Source organism: Urocitellus parryii, chromosome Y (assembly GCF_045843805.1).
Source record: "Urocitellus parryii isolate mUroPar1 chromosome Y, mUroPar1.hap1, whole genome shotgun sequence".
NCBI lineage: Eukaryota > Metazoa > Chordata > Mammalia > Rodentia > Sciuridae > Urocitellus > Urocitellus parryii.
In genome coordinates, this window is record NC_135548.1 from 4,260,179 (window position 1) to 4,281,964 (window position 21,786).

At 33.3% G+C, this 21,786-nt stretch overlaps 1 protein-coding gene and 1 pseudogene across 1 annotated transcript in view; both read left to right on the top strand.

Moving 5' to 3' along the window:
- Window positions 1–21,786, top strand: part of LOC113176020 (eukaryotic translation initiation factor 1A, X-chromosomal-like) — a 118,890-nt gene that overhangs the window by 90,411 nt on the left and 6,693 nt on the right. The window contains exons 4-7 of the mRNA XM_026380412.2: window positions 12,600–12,869; window positions 16,628–16,711; window positions 17,779–17,882; window positions 19,305–19,355. Of these exons, the coding sequence (XP_026236197.1) occupies window positions 12,854–12,869; window positions 16,628–16,711; window positions 17,779–17,882; window positions 19,305–19,355 (255 nt within the window). The 5' untranslated portion in view covers window positions 12,600–12,853. The remainder of the gene's footprint in view (window positions 1–12,599; window positions 12,870–16,627; window positions 16,712–17,778; window positions 17,883–19,304; window positions 19,356–21,786) is intronic.
- LOC113176015 (small ribosomal subunit protein eS4, X isoform-like) lies at window positions 2,836–3,567 on the top strand (annotated as a pseudogene).

Genomic DNA, 21,786 nt, shown 5'->3' on the forward strand with positions numbered 1-21,786 from the left:
CACCTGTTGGCACAGAGAATTGCTTGCTAACATAATAAAATCAAGCAACTCATCACTCATGGTCATTTTTTTTTATCATATCTCTAGTTCTGTGTTCCTAAGAACACATACCCTTTTTCATCTTATCTCTAGTTGTTTTTTTGTTTTATGAACACCACCATTGTTTATTTCTCTTAGTAGTAAAAGGAGTCAGACTTTATTTTAGATAAAGTCCCTTGACCCTCTGCTTCAGAACAACTTTGTCTCTGCATCTTTCATCCAGGACTCAGCACCTGAAGAAAATACCATAACAACATATAAAGATTATTAAAAATAAGTAAATAAATAAAATGATGGCAATAAATCTGCCCCCATAAAGGACAAAATGGCTACCTGAACCTTTGATTTCAATGCCCACACTGACTGTCAGAATCTACTCCTAAAGACCACAAAAGTATAGGCCTGTTTTTTGTTGACTTACAAAGTCTGAGATTGTTTTAATTTCTTTTTTTAAAATTTTTTATTAGTTGCTCAAAACATTACAATGATCTTGACATATCATACATTTGATTCAAATGGGGTATGTAATCTTATTTCTAAAGGGTGTAATTAAGACATCTGCAACTCTTGCTTCCTACCATGAGAATCTAATATCTGACGAAGGGTTATAAAAATCTTTGTTTCCAATTTACTTTTATGTTCATGGGTACGCATTTATGCATTTTATGTTATGTGCTTTGTGTCTATGAAGCCAAAATTAACCTACAGATAAATGAACACTCAAAAAGTAAAAATAAAAAGGATCCAAATCTCTTGGAGTTTATTATTATTACTATTATTACAACATATTGGAGTTTATTATTATTACTATTATTTCTGGATACCTCCGTATTGATTGGAAGCCCAGGGCATATCTCCATAATTGGTATAACACTTGCTTTGATCCAAACCTCCAGTTTCTCTGATCCAATTGTTTATAGCCATGACTCCATAAAATAGGCAGAGAAATACTCTCAGCCTCAATCAGTTTCTCGGGAGGGCCTATCCAGGTTACCATCTGGAGATTGTGCCTCCCTGTTTTTCCACTTAGAATGTGAAGAGGCTCCTATGCTAGGTCCTCAAATACATCTACCCCATATTTTTACCAAACCCTACGGACTTGGTAAAAGTTGCACTATTCATTCAAATGTGTTTCTGTCAGGCTCTCTCCAGGTTGGCCATGATGAAAACCTACTTACTATAGGTGACAAATATATCCAAGCTGCCTGTACCGAAACAGCCAATGCCATGTCTGAATCCCTCTTAGTTCTTCAGAGAAAGACTCATGCCTTTCTATCAATCTCACAAACCTGGGAAGATTACCAAGCACTAACGTCGTTAAAACAATCTCTGCAATAATTGTTTTGACACAAAGACTTTGTTGCAAGTTCATATGGCTATAGTGTCTCCATACTGGTCCTTGCTTTTGCTGCTATTTTGGGTGTGTACATCACTCAGTAAATTCAGAATGCTTTCAATGTAAATACAGTTGTCCAAAATCTTACCTAAGCCTTTATACTGTAGAGTAACATGATGTAGACTAAAAAAAAAAAAAAAAAAAAAAAAAAAAAATCTTTTCTCATGACTGCCACTAATGGAGTCCACAATGAAGTTTTGGGGAAACCTAGTAGATGCTATAGTCTTCCAAGGTATACTTACTTGGAATTGATGGTGCAAACATGTATGTGTAACCCCTGCCTATGGAACAAATCAGTTCACATCTACAAAAACATTAAAAAGCATTCACATTTTCTAAGTTTTCCAATTTCTTTTTTTAGAGTTCTATGGTTTTCGTTGTAGAGGTCTTTTTCACCAATCATTGTAGATTGATTCCCAAGGTTTTTTGTTTGTTTGTTTGTTTGTTTGGGCTATTAGGAATAAGGTAGTTCTTCAACAAATGGTGCTAAAATAACTGGAAATCCATTGTAGCAAAATGAAACTAAATCCCTATGTATTACACTGCACAAAATTCAACTCAAAGTGGATCAAAGATTTAGTTACTAGAATAGAGACCCTGCACTAATAGAAGGAAAGGTAGGCCCAAATCTTCACCATCTCAGCTGAGAAAATGACTTCCTTAACAAGACTCCTAGAGCACAAGAAGTAAAATCAAGAATTAATTAACAGGATGGAATCAACTTAATATGTTTCTCCACACTAAAACAAACAATCAGTAATGTGAAGAGAGAGCCTACAAAATGGGAGAAAATTTTTAGCACTTGCACCTCTACAAAAACTTAACACCAAAACAACAACAACAACAACAACAACAACAAATAACCCAATTAATAAATGGGCTAAGGAACTGAAAAGACCACTTCACAAAAGAAATACAATCAACAAATATATGAAAAAATGTTCAATATCTCTAGCAATTAGACAAATGCAAATCAAAACCACTGTAAGATTCTCACTCCAGTCAGAATGGCAATTACCAAGAATACAAGCAATAGTAAATGTTGATGATAATGTGGTGGAAAAAATACACTCATAAATTACATTGTTGGTAGGGCTGCAAATTGGTACAACCTTTAGCAAAAACATTATGGAGATTCCTCAGAAAACTTGGTATGGAATCTCCATTTGACTCAGCTATCTCACTGCTACTTTTTACCCAAATGACTGAAAATCAGCATACTAGACTCATGCAGCCACATCAATGCTTATAGCATCTCAATTCACAAAAGCTAAGCTATGGAACCAACCTAGATGCCCTTAAACTGATGAATGCATAAATAAAATATAGTATAGTTTTTCCATGCCTAGATCAGCCATGGCTCCTGGTTCCAAGAAGCAATAGCAGCTCCAAAGCACTGGATGATGAATAAATTGACTGGTGTGTTTGCTCCTCATCCATCCACTGGTCCCCACAAAATAACATTCTCCACAAGCTGAGAGAATGTCTTCCTTTCATCATTTTTCTAAGGAACAGACTTAAGTGTGCCCTGACCAGAGATGAAGTAAAAAAGATTTACATGCAGCGCTTCATCAAGATTGATGGCAAAATCCAAACCAATATAACCTACCCCACCAGTTTTATGGATGTCTTCAGCATTGATGAATGGAGAGAATTTTGTTCTGATCTAATGACACCAAGGGTCATTTTGCTGTTCATCACATTACACCTGAGGAAGCCAAGTACAAGTTGTGCAAAGTAAGAAAGATATTTGTGGGCACAAAAGGAATCCCTCTTCTGGTGATGCATGATGCTCGAACCATTTGATACCCTGATCTCCTAATGAAGATGAATACCATTTAGATTGATTTGAAGACTGTCAAGTTTATTGATTTCATCAAGTTTGACACTGGTAACCTGTGTATGGTGACCGGAGGTGCTAGCTTGGGAAGAACTGGTGTGATTACCAACAGAGAGAGACATCCTGGTTCTTTTGACGTGGTTCATGTGAAAGATGCCAATGGCTCTCCAACATTTTTGTTATTGGCAAAGGCAATAAACCATGGATTCCTTTTCCCTGAGGAAAAGGAATTTGACTCATCATTGCTGAAGAGAGAGGCATTAGACTGGCTGCCAAACAGAACAGTGGGTGAAATAAATGGTCTCTAGGTGATATGCCTAGAGAGTAGAGGTCTTTGTACTTAATTAAAGAAAATATAGCAGGATTAAAAAAAAACAAAAATATATATACACAATGCAATGTTACTTAACCTTAAGGAAGAATGAAATAATGGCATTTGCCAATAAAGAGATGGAGGTGGAGAATAATATCAAGCAAAATAAGACAATCCCAAAGAACCAAAGGCCAAATGCTAATTCACAGTAGAAGTTGGGGGATGGTTAGGGAAGAATAGAGATACTATGGATTAGGCAGAGGAGAATAACAGGAGGGGAGCGTATATGGGGATAAGAAGAATAGTAGAATAAATCAGACATTATGACCTATTATATACAACTACACAACTGGCATGATTCTACATTATATACAACCAGAAAAATGAGATGTGTAGGATGTGGCAAAATGTACTCTACTGTTATGTAGAACTAATTGGAACAATTACAAAAAATGAATGGGGGGGGGATACCTACAAAACTGCCTTAAAACTAATATCACTATGGTCATTGTCCACCTCCAAAATCAAATCCAGATAACTATTCTGGCCTCTCAACAAAAAATCTCCACCAATTTGATTGTCTAGAATTTACAATAACATTCAGGCTTCATGGATCCCCCAAAGATGGCTTACAAGCATCAACTGCAAAATGATATTCTTTGCCAAAATCCTAATTTGTGTCCTTTCTCTTCTCTGTTCAGTTCATAAAGTCAGAATAAACACTGCCCAAGACATTTGGAGATACCACCAGATGTGGTTCACTCAACAGCTTTGAAAAGTAAAAGAAATAGAGATGTGTGGAGGCCCTGGGGATGTTTGAAGTTCACTCAGGACACTAGGCAAGAGAAACAGAAAACTGCTGATGTTTGGAATCAGAGTGTCCTAAAGACAGTATTCTCTGTCCAGGTTAACTAAAAGTGCCTTGGGAAAGAAAAGGAAGCACAGATTGCTTCCCTCAGTTATTTGCAAAAATGTTATGGTCATTCCCTTTTAAATTTATCTAGAGTTCCTGCCTGTTGGCATAGACAACTGCTTGATAAAGTAATAAACTCTAGCATTCAGCACTCATGGTTACTTTAATCATATCTCTGGTTCATGTTCCTGAGAACACACTTCTTTTTTCATCTTATCTCTGGGTTTTTTTTTTTTTTTTGTGTGTGTGTGTGTGTGTGAACACTATACCATTGTTCATTCCTCTGTATAGAAGGAACAGGTCAGCCTGGCACTTCACTTCATCTTGGCTTTTTCCTTTCCATCTTTTATTTGCTACATCCAGGGTTTAGCTCATCTAGCCCAGCAGGGTATTATAGTGTAATCAATCTCCCTGTAGCTTCTTTGGTGGTCTGTAATTAGTGTTTTTGGACACAGCATGAACCAGGTCGGATTTGGAGAGATTCATTCTCTCTGAACCACATAAGACTGGGGACATTAGCAGTTCAGCCTGGTGTGTCCAGATCCTACTTTATTACTCTTAAAATGAAAGTGGTTGCCTCATTGGGTATTTTGTGTTTCCTCAGGCACTGTTGATATTGGTTTGTTATTTGAATGGTTTTTGGCTTCTTTAGTAGTGGTTATGGTCCAAAGCATTTGTCGTTATTAGACACTGGAAAACGTCCAGGTATTCAATGGGGAAAGTAGTAGGCAGGAATTAACGCAACAGGAACCATATGAAATGGTAAATGAGGAGTATTGGTAACTGAGTGTGCATCTTTCTTTTGTGTTGGTACTCAAGAGTATCAGAAGACAGACTCCCTAAATACTTGACTTCTCCCAATGAGATCTCCACTCTTTTCTATGTCCTCATCCTCTGTTTCTTATATGCATGAATTTGCTTATTGTTCATATTTCATAAAAATGCAATCACAAAATGTGACCTTTTGTGGAGGATTTCTTTTACTTAAAAGCATTTTAAAGTTACAGCATGTACAGCATTTCAATATTTTCATTCATGTTGTATATACAGCAGAAATTCATTTTTTTTAGCTGAGTAATATTTCCTTGTGAGCATACCATACTTCTAAAGAAATCAAATCATCCATTTATACACAGGGTTTTTTTTCTATCTTTTAGCTATTGTGAATGATACTGTTACAAATATTTCTGTGTAAGACTTTGTTAGTGTTAGAAGAGGATTTTTCAAATATATACGTATTTTTCACAGAGGATGAAGAAAGATAGGGCATTTTAGAATGAAATGATGAAAAAGTTTAAAGGTAGATAGCAATAATGGTTCTAAAACAATGTGAAGGTAAAACTGTTCTTTCATTGTGCAATGTAAAATAGTTTAACATGTGAGTTTTGTAAAAACTGTCTTCCTAGTTTTTTGAGTGTTTTTAGCATAGAATTTATTTGGTTATGTAAACATTTTTCCTAAATCAACCAGGGTGATTCATGTCATTTCCCTTCATTCTGATAATGTGGTGTGTTATGTTGACATTTCTCAGTTGAACCATGTAAAATAATGTCACTGATTATTGTGTGTATGATTCTATAATATGCTAGTGAATTCATTCATAGTATTTTTTATTATTGATAAATAAAAAACTACATTCTTACAGAGTACAAAGTGATGTTTTGGTACATTTATACAATATACATTATCAACTCTGGATGCATAGAATATTCATTATCTGAATCAATTAGTATTTATTTGTGATGAAACACTTAAAATCATCTCTTTTAGCTATTTTGAATCATGTGACACCAGATTTTAATTATAATCACTCATGATGTAATGGAAAATTAGCTCACATTCCACGTGGTTTCTCCTCACTTTTTCCTTATTTTCTCCCTTCTCCAGCCTGTGATAACTATATGGCTCACTAGTTTCTAGATTCTACCTAGGAGTGAGATCCTGTAATACCCGCATTTGTGTGTCTTATTTCATGCAATATTATGATCTCCAGATGCTCCCATTCTGATGCAAATGATGAATTTTGTCCTTGTTAAGCCTGAGCTGTTTTCTGTTGTATACAAATTTTACATTTTCTTTACTCATTAATCCATTGATGGATACCTTGTTTGATTTCTTATCATGATTATTGTAAATGGACTAGATCCCTATCTCTTGCTACATACAAAAATCATTATGAAAATGATTTGGTATTTAAATGTGGAATATGAAACTATAAAACTACCAAAAGAAAATGTATGGAAATATTTTATGACATTGGGAAGTATCATCAGTATTTTCAAGGACTTTTTCACATATCTTTATAGGAATGTTGATCTATAGTTTTCTTTTCTATTAATGTGTTTGGTAACAGAGTGATGCTGACTTTTATAAATAAATTTGAAATGCTTCATTTTTTTATTGTTTGAAAAGGTTTAGGATAATAGGTATCAGTTATTTTTAAATTATTTTTAAGGTAGAATTCAACCATGTAGTTATCTGGTCCTCTGCTTCATATGGTAGAGAAGTTTTAAAATTCTATTCATATATTTGTTCATTTTCTTCCACATTTTTTGGACTGATTTATAGTTGTACATACTGATGGGATCTATGTTACATATTTGTGCATGTACATAATACACAGTATAACAAAATTATTTGGCTACTCTCAATCCTCAGCATTTCCCTATCCCTCTCCACATCCTACCCTTTGGTCCCTTTCTTCTGATTTCCCTTTGATTTTTCATGAGATACTTTCCCAATTTTCTCCTCTCTACCTTGCATATATGAGAAAAAACACACAACACTTGACTTTATGATTTGGGCTTTGTTTTTAATTGAAATAAAATTCATATGACTAAGTCTGGCATTCTAAACTATTTTAAAATGTATTATCCAGTGTTTTTTATTATCCACACTATGTAGCCACTATCAATATCTAGTTCTAGAACATTTCATCACCTCTCAAATTAACTCTGAACTTGTTCACAGTCATTCTCTGCCCCTCCGCCCCTGACTAATACTAATCTACATTTTGTCTTTGGAATTGCCAACTCTGCACATTCTGTGTAGGTGGAAGTCTATTACAAATAGTCTTCTGTGTGTTGCTTCTCTTACTAAGTGTAACACTTTCAAGGTTTATTCATTTTGAAGCATATAGCATAACCTTTTCATAATCAAATAGAATCCCATTGTATAGCTACACCACATTTTATTATCCTTTCCTGGATTGATGGACATCTGGACAGTTTTCACTTTCAGCTAAGCAATGCTGCTTAGAACATTTATAAACATTTCTGAACTCTCTTTTGTGGAAACATGTTTTCAATTTTCTTGGATATATACCTTAGAACAAAATTGTAGGATTGTGTGGTATTTCTCTTAAACTTCCTAAGGAACTGCCAAATGGCTTTTCATGTCAGCTGCACCATTTTACAGCACTGGATGAGGGTTCCAATTTCTATATGTCACTACCAAACTTAGTTTTTTCCTTTTTTTTAAAAAAAATATATATTCTAGTGGGGGTAATATTTATTTTTATTTTTACTTCCATATGACTAATGATTTTGAACATTTTTTCATGTGCTTATTGGCCATATTATGTCTTTTTTTGAGAACTATTTAAATTCTTTGCCCATTTTTAAGTTGGGTCATTGGTCTTTTTGTTGTTGAGTTGTTAGGTTCCTTTATATATTCTGGGTTCTAGACTCATCAGATATATAACTTGCAAACACCTTCTCTCATTATGGAGCAGGTTTATTCATTCTCTGGACAGTGTCCCTTCATGCATAAACACATTTTAATTTGTTAAAGCCCAGTTTATCTACCTTTTGCTTTTGTTGCTTTTGCTTTTGTGGTCATACTGAAGACATTTACCTAATACAAGGATTTTGACTTATTTTGCTTAATCTGATAGTCTCTAGTTCCACCCATTTTTCGGCCAATAACATGATTTCATTTTTCTTTTAAGACTGAACAAAAACTCTATTGTGTATATACACCACATTTTTTTTATCCATTTATGACTAATGGATACCTAAGCTGGTTCTATAGTTTAACTATTATAAATTGTGGTGTTTTAAACATAGATATGCATGTATCACTGTAGTAAGATGACCATAATTCTTCAGGAGCACTCTTTTTAAGTCATTTTTGGTTATTTGTTTCTACAAATATCGTCCATTTTATCCAAGTTATATAATTTGATAGCACACACTTAATGTTCTAATTCGTCTATTTCTGGAAGTCTGGTGATTGCTGGGACCCTAGCAAACTTTCAGACTGCCAGCTGATGGGTGATAATTTTCCAAATGTTCATATCTGCTTTTTTTAATTTGTGTTTTCTCTGATTCTTTATTAAAAAATGTTGGCCTTATTTTTTTTAATCTTTTTAAGAATCACTTTGGATTTAGTTGATTATTCTGTTTTTTAATCTTTATTATTATTATTATTATTATTATTATTCATTCTAATTTTTTAATATACGTATATTTTTATTACATTGACTTAACTCTTTTATATTTAGCACACATAACTCTATTGCATCCTTTGCTGTGGAGATTTAATTTGATGAAATCCCATACTTTCACTTGGCTTTTGTTGCCTGTGAAGAGAATGGTATCTATAATAAGAAATTTCATTTGAAAGTTGCAATGAGAAACATGATAGGCAAGTAAAGTGATGGATTTACTAATTAGCCTAATTAAATCATTCCAAGAGATAAACATATAGTGAAATATCACATTACACCCCCAAAATATATGCAATTGTTATTTGTCAATTTAAAATAAAATAGAAAAAGAATAGAGATATTAAGTGTTAGCATGGATATTGAAAATTCCTTATATACTATGGGTGAAAATATAGATTGTGATTTATCTTGTGAAAAGAAGTATGAAAGTTCTGTACCACTACCTTTTTTCCCCCTGAATTTAGAATGTTCCCATTATTATAAACACTTTTTTCTTGACACTCTCCTTCATTGTAGTCCTACAAAATTCTTAAAAAATTTGCATTTTTGGCTTCTTCCTTCAAATAGCTAAGATTTCTTCTTTTATATTGGTGACCTTTTTTATTAAACTAGAAAGCCTTGAAAAAGAAAATCCACACATTCCTACAATATTTCTACAATCCTAACATCTTGATCATACATTATATTCTCCCATTTGTTACAAAAAATATAAAATAAAAAAATCTGTTCTGGGGCAACACTTTTTTGTGATACTACATCCAATTCCAAATCATTTTATGAAAGATGTCACCAAAGTTATTGGTTTATCTTTCCTAAGTGATCAGTCAGTACATCTTGCTAGAATATTGTTGTCAGTGCATAACAAGCTATAATTTTCCATCTTTAAAAAGTTTTCTTAAAATAGATATCTTCAAAATAGCATTACAGAGGATCAAAGGCAAAAAAAAATCCTGAAAACCTAGCCAAAATTGTAAAAATCTTTACTCTAGAAGATACTGAAGGGTTAGAGCCACTTCTTAACTAGAAAAATTATGGTAGGAAAATTTTGGTGGCATTTTAATTTAATTTAATTTTTCTCCTTTACTGCTTCCTTTGCCCTCATAGCAGAAGGATTGTATTACCAATATGGATGCCAGATTCTGGATGAGCAGAATAACACATTTACAAGAAATTTTTGTCTTTTGAAAAATAGTCTGAGATTCTCTGAATGACTGATAGTAGGACTTTCCATGGATATACCTAGCATCAACAATCTCAGGATAGGGAAGCCATTACACAGGTATTGTGCCCTAAAACAATGAAATTTTAAAAATGAAAATATTACTTCTTCCTGAGCTAAATAAAACCAGTTTTGACTATAATAGACAATAATAGACATGCTGAAAATGTGAGAAGAAAAGTAAGAAGTGAGCTACATTGAGGAATATGGCTTTGGAAATATCTTACATCTACTAGGAAATATAGAAAAATTATGCACATAAACAGAATAATAGTTCTATTCAAAACAAATAAATAACAACAAACACTTTAAATCCTACAAACTTTTACTTCTCTCTGATATTCAGTTTCAAAAGATAAAATAAAATGAAATCTTTGATGGATCTACAAAACATTTTTCAAATACTTAATGGTCTTTTGTGTAAATGCCAGGTCTACAAAAATTGGACAAATATGTACAAAGTTTTTCTTTTATAACCAGAATTTTAAGGACTTCTCTGCCAAATCACATGCTAAAAAACAGTGAGATTCCATTTTGAGTGTGTAGTCTCTTTACTAGATTGTATATCAATCACATTCTGATATATTGCATATTTGAGAGTAAAAGTAATGTCTTTGTCTACTATCTTCATGGAGAAGATTTTAGAGTTCAGAGAAAATTATGTTCTTAATTGTAATTCTCCAAAACTAGATTGTGAAAGGGGGGAAGATTTTACATTAAAATAATCTAAACCACCAGTAAAAATTGTAATATTACTACTCAATTATAAGATCTATGACTGTTGAGTTTAAGACTATCTCTTTCTTCTCTTTTTCCTTTTTATGTGAGTTTAGCATCTACTATTTATCAAATTTGTGCTATATGCAAGTAATTGTTAGAGAGCTGGCACCTTCTGAGAAACTGAGGCAGAGTGAAGAATCCCCTTCAAACCCTGTTATTTCTGATCATGTCAGAAAATATTTCAGATATGGCACTCAGAATAACCAGAATGAGTTTATTGAAGAGATAGGAAAGGGAAAGATATACTCTCACAGGAGAAAATGGGTGTACTGAGAGAGGATAGGAACAGTGTATCTCTTGTGCCCTCCAGTTTTATTGGGGCTCCAGAGAAGTTTCCAGGATGGCTTCCTGAAGTCCACCTCTTGACTTCTGACTGACAGCTGGGTGACATTAGACTTCCAAAATCCCAGTGTCATGGTCACTGTAGATCACCTAGGCCCAAATTGTTTGATTCTAATTGAATTTTTAACCATATATTTTTATAGATTCTATGGTTATGAGGAAAAATCCTTATGTCACTAAATCTTATGATCTGTGTCCCAAAAGATTTCTGGTTTCCTTCTATTAATATCATCTTGATTCTGCACTTCTTGCACAGATAATAGGGGGTTTGTAAAAAAAAATTTGACATATCCTATCCACTTAGGCCAGGTAGGGCTAAAGGTAAATTGCTTTTTGACAAAGAAAGCACGTGGGACCATTTTAGAACTATTCTCTTAATTTTCTGTCCCTGCCATCTTCATGTGTCTTTCACCTAACACAATGATAAGCATGTTCTTGACCCAAAAATATTTATAGAGGTGATCCACTGGTCATCAATGACAAGTCCTCCTTCTGTACATGTTGAAGTTTGATCATTAGAGAAGCTTCCTGAAGCAAGTATATAAAGCAGGGTTTATTTAAAAAGGGGTCACATAAACTTTTCCCTCCAGGGAGAAGGGGGTTGTAATTCATATCCTGGTACCCCAAGAAGGGAGGTGTTTTGCCCTTTTTAGATGTCCTGGGCTTCCTTGTTCTCTGACTTTTTTTTACCATCATCTTTCTCCTTCCTGCATAGTGATTTATATGTAGTAATGAGAGTTGAATCCAGTGCTCACACATGCTAAGCTAGCTACTAATGAGCTGGAACTACAGCATTGATCTGCTGTTCTGTATAGTTTTTTTTTTTTTTGGGGGGGGGTGGGCAAAAGCATAGCATATTTTGCTGTTGTGTAAACTAGGATTCATTATCTAACATCCCCTTCCCAGTCATTTGCTCTCACTACATTCCCTTACTATTCTCTTCAGCCTCTGAAACATCACCAGTCTGGTCTGTGCTTCTATGAGATGAACATCATACATGTTAGGGGAATCAAGCAATATTTGTCTTTCTATGCTAGGCTTATTATTTCATTTAACATAATGATTTCCAGTTTCATAGGTTCGACAAGACGATTTCATTCTTTTCATGGCTAAATAAATACTCCATTGTACACTGATTTGTTAAGTTTCAGTTGCACATTTTACTGACATCTGTTTTCGTGTAGCAGCAGATATCCAGATCCTGCCTATTCTACCCGGACTCCCGTTATTACTGCTTGCAAGGCAGGTACACATTTCATTCATCCTCCCTCAAGTTGTACTCCAATACCTTTTGTATTTATTCACAGGTATCAGTCAGTCGACCACGCCCATGCAGTAACGCGAAGTGGAGGAGGGGTAAAAGAGGACCCTACAGGCCACCGGAGTCTAGGTAGCTCCGTCGCCATTTGCTGTTTCGTCATAGTGTACTGTTGTGATTTACGGGAGAGCTCCGGTGGGTAGACATTTGTTTACTCAACCTGCGACTGATAGATATTTCCAGCTTTCTCAAGGGGAAAGGAGTTGGCAGCGACCATCGGTAAAAGTTGTCGCTGTTACCGCCATGCCTAAGAATAAAGGTAATGAGATGAGATTACCAAACTGCGGCTCTATTTAGGCTTGGTAGTTTTCCCCTATAATTTCGGGTCTGATGCCGGTAGTGTAGGCAGGGTCAGTTCTTACTTTTCACTCACGGAAATGCCTGCATCTCAGCTCTCCAGAGGGCGAGGAAGTCGCTCCTATTTCTCAGTTTGGCCGCCTTGGTATGGAGCCGGCGCCATTTTTCTAGGACCCCCCAGCGGGAAAATGTGGCCTTTTGCCGGTGGTTAGCGATAGACCGCGGCTCTTCGGGAACTTGTCGAAAAGGACGGTGGGACCCTTAAACATTTTAAGGTTTGCTTTAGTGATTCATTTTAGCCCAGCCCTTTACAGAGTTTAACCAACTTCCAACTTTTCCTTACCCCCCCCCCATCCCCGAACTTGGCTATATTGAGAATAAACACGAATACGGACCATTCACATTATTTCTTTATTTATTGCTTAAATGTTCACAAACTAGAGGTGAGAATGAATTTACTGGGAATTTCCAAAATAGGGGCCTAACCTTTGTAGAGATGAAAGAACACACATTACAGAAATTCGTTACTGAAATTCTTTTTATAGAATTAAGGTTTTTAATGCCCTTGATTTCTTTAAGAAAACTCTAGATACAAACAGAGAAACTGGTTTCATGGTAATGGTGGTTTTAAATAGCAATGACAGCTCACCAGAAAAGTGATTGATTGTTTTGTGGGGACCTGGACAACTTCTCCTTTTTACTTCACAGGGGGCGGCAGGCATTTTACTGTATTTCTTTTTGTAGCTATTGATACTTGGTAGCGATTCTATCTCTTTTGTTTACCGTGCACTGATCCACAGGCATTTCACCTTATTTTCTGCAAAACCATTTTGTAGCATAGTTTTATTGCCAATTGGAATGAGGGAAGAAGTAACTCCTTCAGGCATTACACCTTCACTTCTCTGAAACCAACTGATTGATCATTTTTGTAGCAGTACTTTTACTGCCAATTATTTGGGGTGTGGAAAGAAGTACATCTTTTTCTACTACAAAAGTATGAGTTTTTTCGTTGACCTATATAATCCCTAGTTACCTCTCAGATTATAACACATATAATCCCTAGTTAACAAATATCTCCAGAATTTGGTTCTCACTTTTTATTTCTAGTGATGAAAAGTTGAAGCCCAAACTAGGTTATAAATTCTGAAGGAAAAAATAGCTCACTTACACAATTAGTAACTGTTGGACAAATATTTATTCTCTATCCACATGCCTCACTTAAACTTTAGGGAAAAAAAAAAATGGTTCTCCTTTCATTCTTGTGGGTTAGGACTTTTTAACAAAAGAACATATCTGAATTAAGGAAGACATATATATATATTTTGGATTAAGTTTATAAAACAAATATTTTATAGTAGAATAAACTGAACTTTAATTGTTTTATGCACAGTTTTAATATTATCTAAAGAGAATTTAAATATTTTATAGTAGAATGAGCTGAGCTTTGGTTTATTCACAGTTTTTATATTGTCTGAGAGAATTTAAAAATGCACTTTTACTTGGAAAAAATCCAGGGTAAATAGATAATTTAGTAAATTTATAACGAATTATATAATGTTTTAGAAACATTAAAAAAAAATATATATATATATATATATACATTGAACTCCTGGAGAACCATACCACTGAACATAAGCATTACAGGATAGGTTCAAAAGTCTGTGTGAACCCTTTCTAAATTTCTTCCTCTTATTCTGCAGATATGTACCACACTTTCATTCCTGCACATGTAAATAAATCTGTAATCTTCTAGTTTTCTTGACAGATTGGTATTTCTTAAGATCCTGGATTTTAGAAGATGTTACTCACTGATGTAGAAATGAAATTTATTATTCTCACACTTGACAATTTAGCTAGGCCTGATGGCAAAGCTGAGAAAATAGAATAGAGGGGGAAAGAATAAAAAGAATAGAATTAAATAATAAACTAGATAAAAATAGCTAAGTAGTAGCATTCCCAGTAACAATTTCCTTTTTAAAAGTAAAATTTTGCAGTTTTGCAGTATTGGCTTGGTGAGAGCTGTCTAACTATAATGGGCTGAATGTTGAATGGATTTTGATTTCAGCCCATTCTTACTCCACAGTTTCCTCTAGAAATTTTACAAACCATTCCCCACATCAAGAAAATGGGTATCCTTTGGCTTACTCTTATAAGCTAAGATGCACTGGACTTTTTATATAAAGTATTTTCATGCCAAATTATGTCCAAGTAGATTTTTGAATTGCCATTCTTCTAAAAGATATATTCATGTTTATTCATATAAAAAAAGTTTGGTATATAACTCAACAATCCATTCCCTAATGTAGCTTATAGTGATATTTGAAGTTCTGGCATGATTGATGCTAATAATATAGAACATTTTTTTCATTTCTAGTAAGTTAGTTTTGGTGTGTCCTGTCAATACCTCAGATACTGAATTGATTGAGAACAGAAATTGTAGAAGTTTACCTATGTTTTGTAGCAGCACAGAGCATTGGGGGAACTGTTGCAAGAGTGAGTTGGTGCATTTGAGAATTAGATGTCTTTGTAGTGATAATTCACATATTCTATTTTGGGATTTTTTTTTTTTAATTCCAACCATTGGTCTTTTATTACTGCTACTCAACCTTTCTTCCATTTTTTGGAAATGACTGCTATTGTAGATTTTGGAATGGGAATAAAATATTTTGGAGAAGTATCCCAATTCTGTGACTACTTAATTGAAAATCTAATGAAGAAATAAATTATAAAATATATACTTATGTGTTTGACCTTATTAATATGTTAAAATTCAGAGAAAAAATAGTGAAATTTGATTATAAATCTTTAGCATGGTAAGGTTTTGGTGAAAATATAGGGTGATGGAGAACTTGATTTTCTCTTTCTTTGCTGGTGAGTCTTAAGCTAGTATAATTTATGAAAAACCTAAGAAAGTAGATACAAAACTTTTTATCCTCAATTACTACTTCTCTACATCCATCTGCTGTACATTGTAGAATGGAATTTAATGCAGCATAATTTAATAAAAGGGAAACAGTAAAGGATGCCAGAATAAGGAAAAAATGTATTTTAAGGATTAAAATGTTGGATCCACATCTATACTTATTGACATGAAAAGATATGCAGGACAAATTATTGAGTGGAGTTAAATATACTATAATAAAGAATGGATCCAGGAATGATGTTGCATCTCTTGAGGCTGAGACAGGAGGATCATAGATGCAAAGCTAGCCTCAGCAACTTATTCAGGCTCTGAGAAATTCAGCAAGATTTTGACTCAAACAAACAAACAAACAAACAAACAAAGGTCTGGGGCATATGGCTCATTTTTTGAGAGAAAAAGAGAGAAAGAAACGATGGTTGTTTATTTTGGAAGTTTACACAGTATTAATGTTTTTCCCTGGGCTATATCTTTTTCTATGTACTTTAATATATATACTTTTATTTTAGAAAATAAATATCTAAACAACATGTTCAAGAAAGGTAAGGCATTGATGGTAGGAATATTTGGTATTGGATATAAATGAATATCCAATTATATCAATCAAATTATAAATCTGATTGATAAAATTAGGTTAGCTTTTTAAAATATTATTTATTGTTCTGTTAATATGCTAAAGAGATATGCATTTAACTTTTCTTGATTTTTAAAAACATTTTAAAAGCGCTTGGTTTTAGAATTTAGCTAACAGACATTATGCATATAATTATGGTTAATTTTTTTTACTTACCTTTATTTAGGTAAAGGAGGTAAAAATAGACGCAGAGGTAAAAATGAAAATGAATCTGAAAAAAGAGAGTTGGTTTTTAAAGAGGATGGTCAAGGTAAGACTTTTTAACTTATGCTCCTTTTATTTATTTATTTGTTTTATTATTTCTTACATACATGACAATAGTGGAATGCATTACAGTTATGATTATCCATTCACAGCACAATTTTTTGTAACTCTGTATATAAAATATGTTCGTACCAAATTATGTCATTACACATGAGCTCTCTTATTATTGTTATTTTTTTGTACAATTCTTAATACACCATTATTCCACCATTTATCATATAATACACCATTATACCACCATTTATCATATCTCTGTTTGTATATAAGGTATGTTGACACCAATTCACATCTTCATATATGTATTTTGTATGATTATGAGGGTCTCCTTCCACCATCCTTGCTATTCCCCTTCTCCCTCCCTTTCCCTCCCACCCCTATTCCCTATCTAGAGGTAGTCTTCCTTCCATGCATTGATTCTGTTTTAATTTTTTTAAGCCAAAGCCGTCTTAATCATAATCCTGAGTAGTAGTCCTTGTGCCTCCATTTTGCTCTTCTTCATTTCTCCTAATAATTAAACTGTTAATTCCTCCCTAAGTTTGAGGGAAAGGAGAATAAAAATATGACTGTGTCCATATGGGACAGTATCTATTTTGAAATGAGCCACCTTGTATTTAGAAGAACAACAAGCAGTAATAAAGGCAATAGGTAATTGATTTATTCAAAATAAATATATTAACTAAAACATTTGTAATATAGAGATGACTCTTCATGGAATGGACAATTGTGTTTGGGCGCAAACTACTTGATTAGTTCTTTATTACTCTAAAAGAAATTATCACATAAAAGCATGACTAGGATAGGTTTAGAAATTGTCAATTAAATATATATAATTTTTTTTTTATTTCTTGGGATAAAATTAGAATTTGTGTCACCTTATAAAAGGGCTTTCAGGGTAGACATTTTACTATTCAAACCATATTCATTAAAAAAGATAAAGTTTGATTCAAATGTAGCAGTACAAATAATGTTTTATTGTCTATTCTAAATTTTACCTATTACACTACTAAATTGAAATGAATGTTGAATGATATATCATCTTTTTTTCTTCCTCAGAGTATGCTCAGGTAATCAAAATGTTGGGAAATGGACGATTAGAAGCAATGTGTTTTGATGGTATTAAGAGGTTATGCCATATTAGAGGAAAGTTGAGAAAAAAGGTAAGTATGTAGATTTATTTACTTCAAGATTCAGTTGATTATAAAAACATTTTAATATGAAAGCAAATTCAGTTTCAAAAAGATATTTATAGAACCGAGCTGTGATTTATATGACATTTAAATAAGAATATCTTTGATCTTTATCATTTGCTTCACTTAATATTATATTTCTGCTGGATATCTACAGTAGATATAATATATCACAGTAGATATAATAATAAGGGAGAAAATAATCTGACAAATCTAATTCATAAAACAAATGGTCTAGACTCCATGAAAAATAACATGGAGATTAAAAGAGACTATAGAAATGGATAATTAATGGATCATGTTCCTTAATAGATTTTGTATTAGGGGAAATAATCATAAGTGGTCCTAGGGAAATTTGAATATGGAATATGTTAGATAACAGATTCCTTATCATAGCCCATTAAGACAGTTTTTAAATTATTTGATTAATTATTTATTTGAGATTGCCCCATGTTATAAGAAGAAGTCATTAAAAATTCATCTTTTAAGGCCATGGCTAATTAGCCTTTATGCTTCTCATACTATTAGATATTGTTATTTTGTATTAGGGGATTTCAGTAATCTGTTTATAAAAAAATATTTTTGGGTCTGTTATTCATTCTTTAACAAATTAATGGCACTTTTAAGGCTTATTCTTTTGAGGCTCCTGTAACAAAATACTACAGCCTGGGTGACTTATGAATAGTAATTTATTCCAGTTCTGAAGACTATTTTTGTTTAGAGGTGGTTTAAAATATGGTGATTTTAAAAGATGGCCTGCTTTCTGATTGATAGTACTTTCTGAGTCTTGATATGGAACCATGAAGCATTCTAGGACCCATTTAATAAAAGCATTAATACTATTCATGAGAATTCTGCTCTCCTGACCTAAACAACTCCCCCAGACTCCCATCTCCTGTCACTTTCATATTGAATGTTAGGATTTTAATATATGCATGTAAGAGACACGCATTCAGACAAGAGGAGGTCATTTTTATGTAGATTGATTTCTGAATGGCTACATTTATGTAGATAGTAATTCTTTCGTATTTTGGATAACTAAATATTTTAAGATAGTTTTTGATGTTTAGTCATTTCCCTTGATGGATGATCTTTTCTTTGAAGTTTTAAGCTCTTAAGTAATTGAAATAAAATTTCATATTTTAGTAGGCTACATGTAGAGTATTGTACTATAGTTTTATCTTACCTTTGCATTTTTTTTAAAATAATACTTGGGATGGAATCCAGATCCTTGTGCATGCTAGGGCAGTGCTCTAACATTAATCTTTGGTCCCCTAATTTTTGATAGTTTACAAAGTGGGTGAATAAAATATTTTTTGTGGGATGATTCATTTAAATTGGTTCTTTTAAAATTATTTATATTTTTTAAATGTCAGTAAATTATCTTTACAGGTTTGGATAAATTCCTCAGACATCATATTGGTTGGCCTTCGAGATTATCAGGTAAAAATTATATTCAAATTTGTACTCTGTGCTGGGTGACGCACCACACCTATAATCCCAGTGAACATGGAGGCTGAGGCTAAAGGATCACAAGTTCAAACCATCCTCCACAACTTAGCAAGGCCCTGAGTAACTTAGAGAGACTCTCTCTCAAAATAAAAAATAAAAGGGTTGGGGATGTAGCTCAGTGGTTAATCTCTCCTGGGATCAATCCCTAGTACCAAAAATATAAAAATAAAACAAATTTGTTCTGTGCCCTTGTTATTTAATAAATCATTAATATTTCCTATATAATACTGTTTCTACTTTTAGCCAGTTTCAGTACATACTTGACACCATTCTGTCATCAACACTTAAGGACTACAATATTTTTACACTTATTAAGAGACAATAGTATTTTTCTAATTCAAAATAATTCCCAAAGTTGATGGTACATGTATAAGAAAAGTGATTCAACACAATTTTTAATTTCTATTATTATTTTAAATATAATATGTTGTAAATAGTCTCTTTGTGTAGAACAGTACTATGGATGGATCATTATATCCCAATTCATTTGATGGCTTTTTGCTACATATTCTAGTTTTTACAGATGGTGATTCCCAAGGGCCAGTCTGTGAAATAGTAGTAACACAGGCTGACGTTTTATCTGCTCCCTAGAGAAATAAGAAGATAGCTAGGTGTGATGTTTTTGATGAAGCTCAATTGTCCATTTTCTTTCTAAAATATTTCTAGAATATTCTTCAATTAAATTTTCTAAAATAAGTATGATACTGTGTAAGTATGGTAGTGTTCTTTTTTAATTAATGTGTTTACTTTTTAATTTTTTTTTTTTAATTGAGTGGAAGGAGTCTCACAGTGTTGTCCAGTCTGGCTTTGAATTTCTGTTCTCAGTCGATCCTTCTGCTTCAGGCTCTGGGACTACAGGTGTGTGCGAACACACACAGTTTCATCATTTTATTTTGAAATCTATAGTTCTTGCAATTGAAGTCTGGAAGAGCAAGTCAGCTTTTTGTTTATGTGATGAGGCAGAAACCCCATAGCAGAAAGGCTTGGTGGGTGATAGCTGCTCAGCTTATGGCAGTCTGAGGGGAGAGAGAAAGAGGCAGAGAAAAAAAAAATTAAGAGTCCAGGATAAAATACAGGCAAAGGGCTTACTTCAAAGGATATAGTCTCTTCAACTAGGCCCCACCTCCTATGGTTTTTAACACCTCCCAGTAGTCCTTTCAATTTTGAGTCCATCAATCATGTATCCATCAATACATGTGGGTAATGATAAAGGATGGGAAGTTATCATCTGTCACTGCCTTGCCTAGTACTATGGAGAAAATATTTATTGAAGAAGGTAGAGCCCTAATGATCCAAAAGTCTCACCTTGAACATTCCTACATTGGAGACCAAACCTTCAACACATGAGCCTTTGAGAAATATTCTTTTCATATTATTAGGAGGGGTTTTCGTAAATGTCTCTTAGGTCTAGTTGACTTATGGTATTTCATTCTCTCTTGTTTGTCTGTTTTAGTTTGTTTGAAAGTGGCATTCTGAAGTCATTCAACTTCTTATCTCCTGAATTACTATTGTTTTAAATAATTTACGCATTTTTTGAAATATCATTTGTAGGACATTAGTCTTTTAATTTCCTTAAATATTTTTAAACATGATTTATTTTATTCTTAAACATATTTCTTCAAACATGTTTATAACAGTTTGTTTGTCAAGTACAACTTCAGGGCTTTCTTAGAAGGAGTTTGTACCGACTGCTGCTTTTTTTGTTGTGGGCCTCTTTTGTGTTTTCTTTTTTTTTTTTTTCCCTTCATTATTCAAAGATGTACATTTCAAATACAATATAGCAATTATGGAAATAATGTATTTATATATATCTTACAGTTTAAAAAATTCTGGTTTTTCCTGTATTGCCAGTGAATCTCTGTGATTATTTTAGTGGCCTTTCTTTGGATGGTTGTTAGATAAATTGTAAATCAGCAACATACACTTACTGCCATCTACCAGTCTAACTGATCATATTCTTCAAAATGGGTACATGTGAACATTTTAAAACTGGTTTTCTGGGGTTTGCATTACAGACACTTACTCAGGGGAGCTGTTAAGAATATAATTTTTTGGACTGTCCCCCAGGTTTATTGTTTTCTTTAAGAAAGTAATTAAATTAATTATCAGAATTAAATAATTCTGATAGGAGTACATTTTAAAAAACATTTCCACTACCACTGGAGAGAGCCAGTAGTTTGAGAGACAGAGTAACCAGAGAATTCAAAAAAGGTTTTTTTAGCAACATGTGGGTAATGTTAAAAGATGGGAAGTTAACATCTGTCACTGCTTTGTCTGGTACTATGGAGAAAATGTTTATGTAGAACTTTTTGGGAATGTTATCTCCTCCTCAAGCAGGTGGATGCCTAGAATAGTTTGTTAA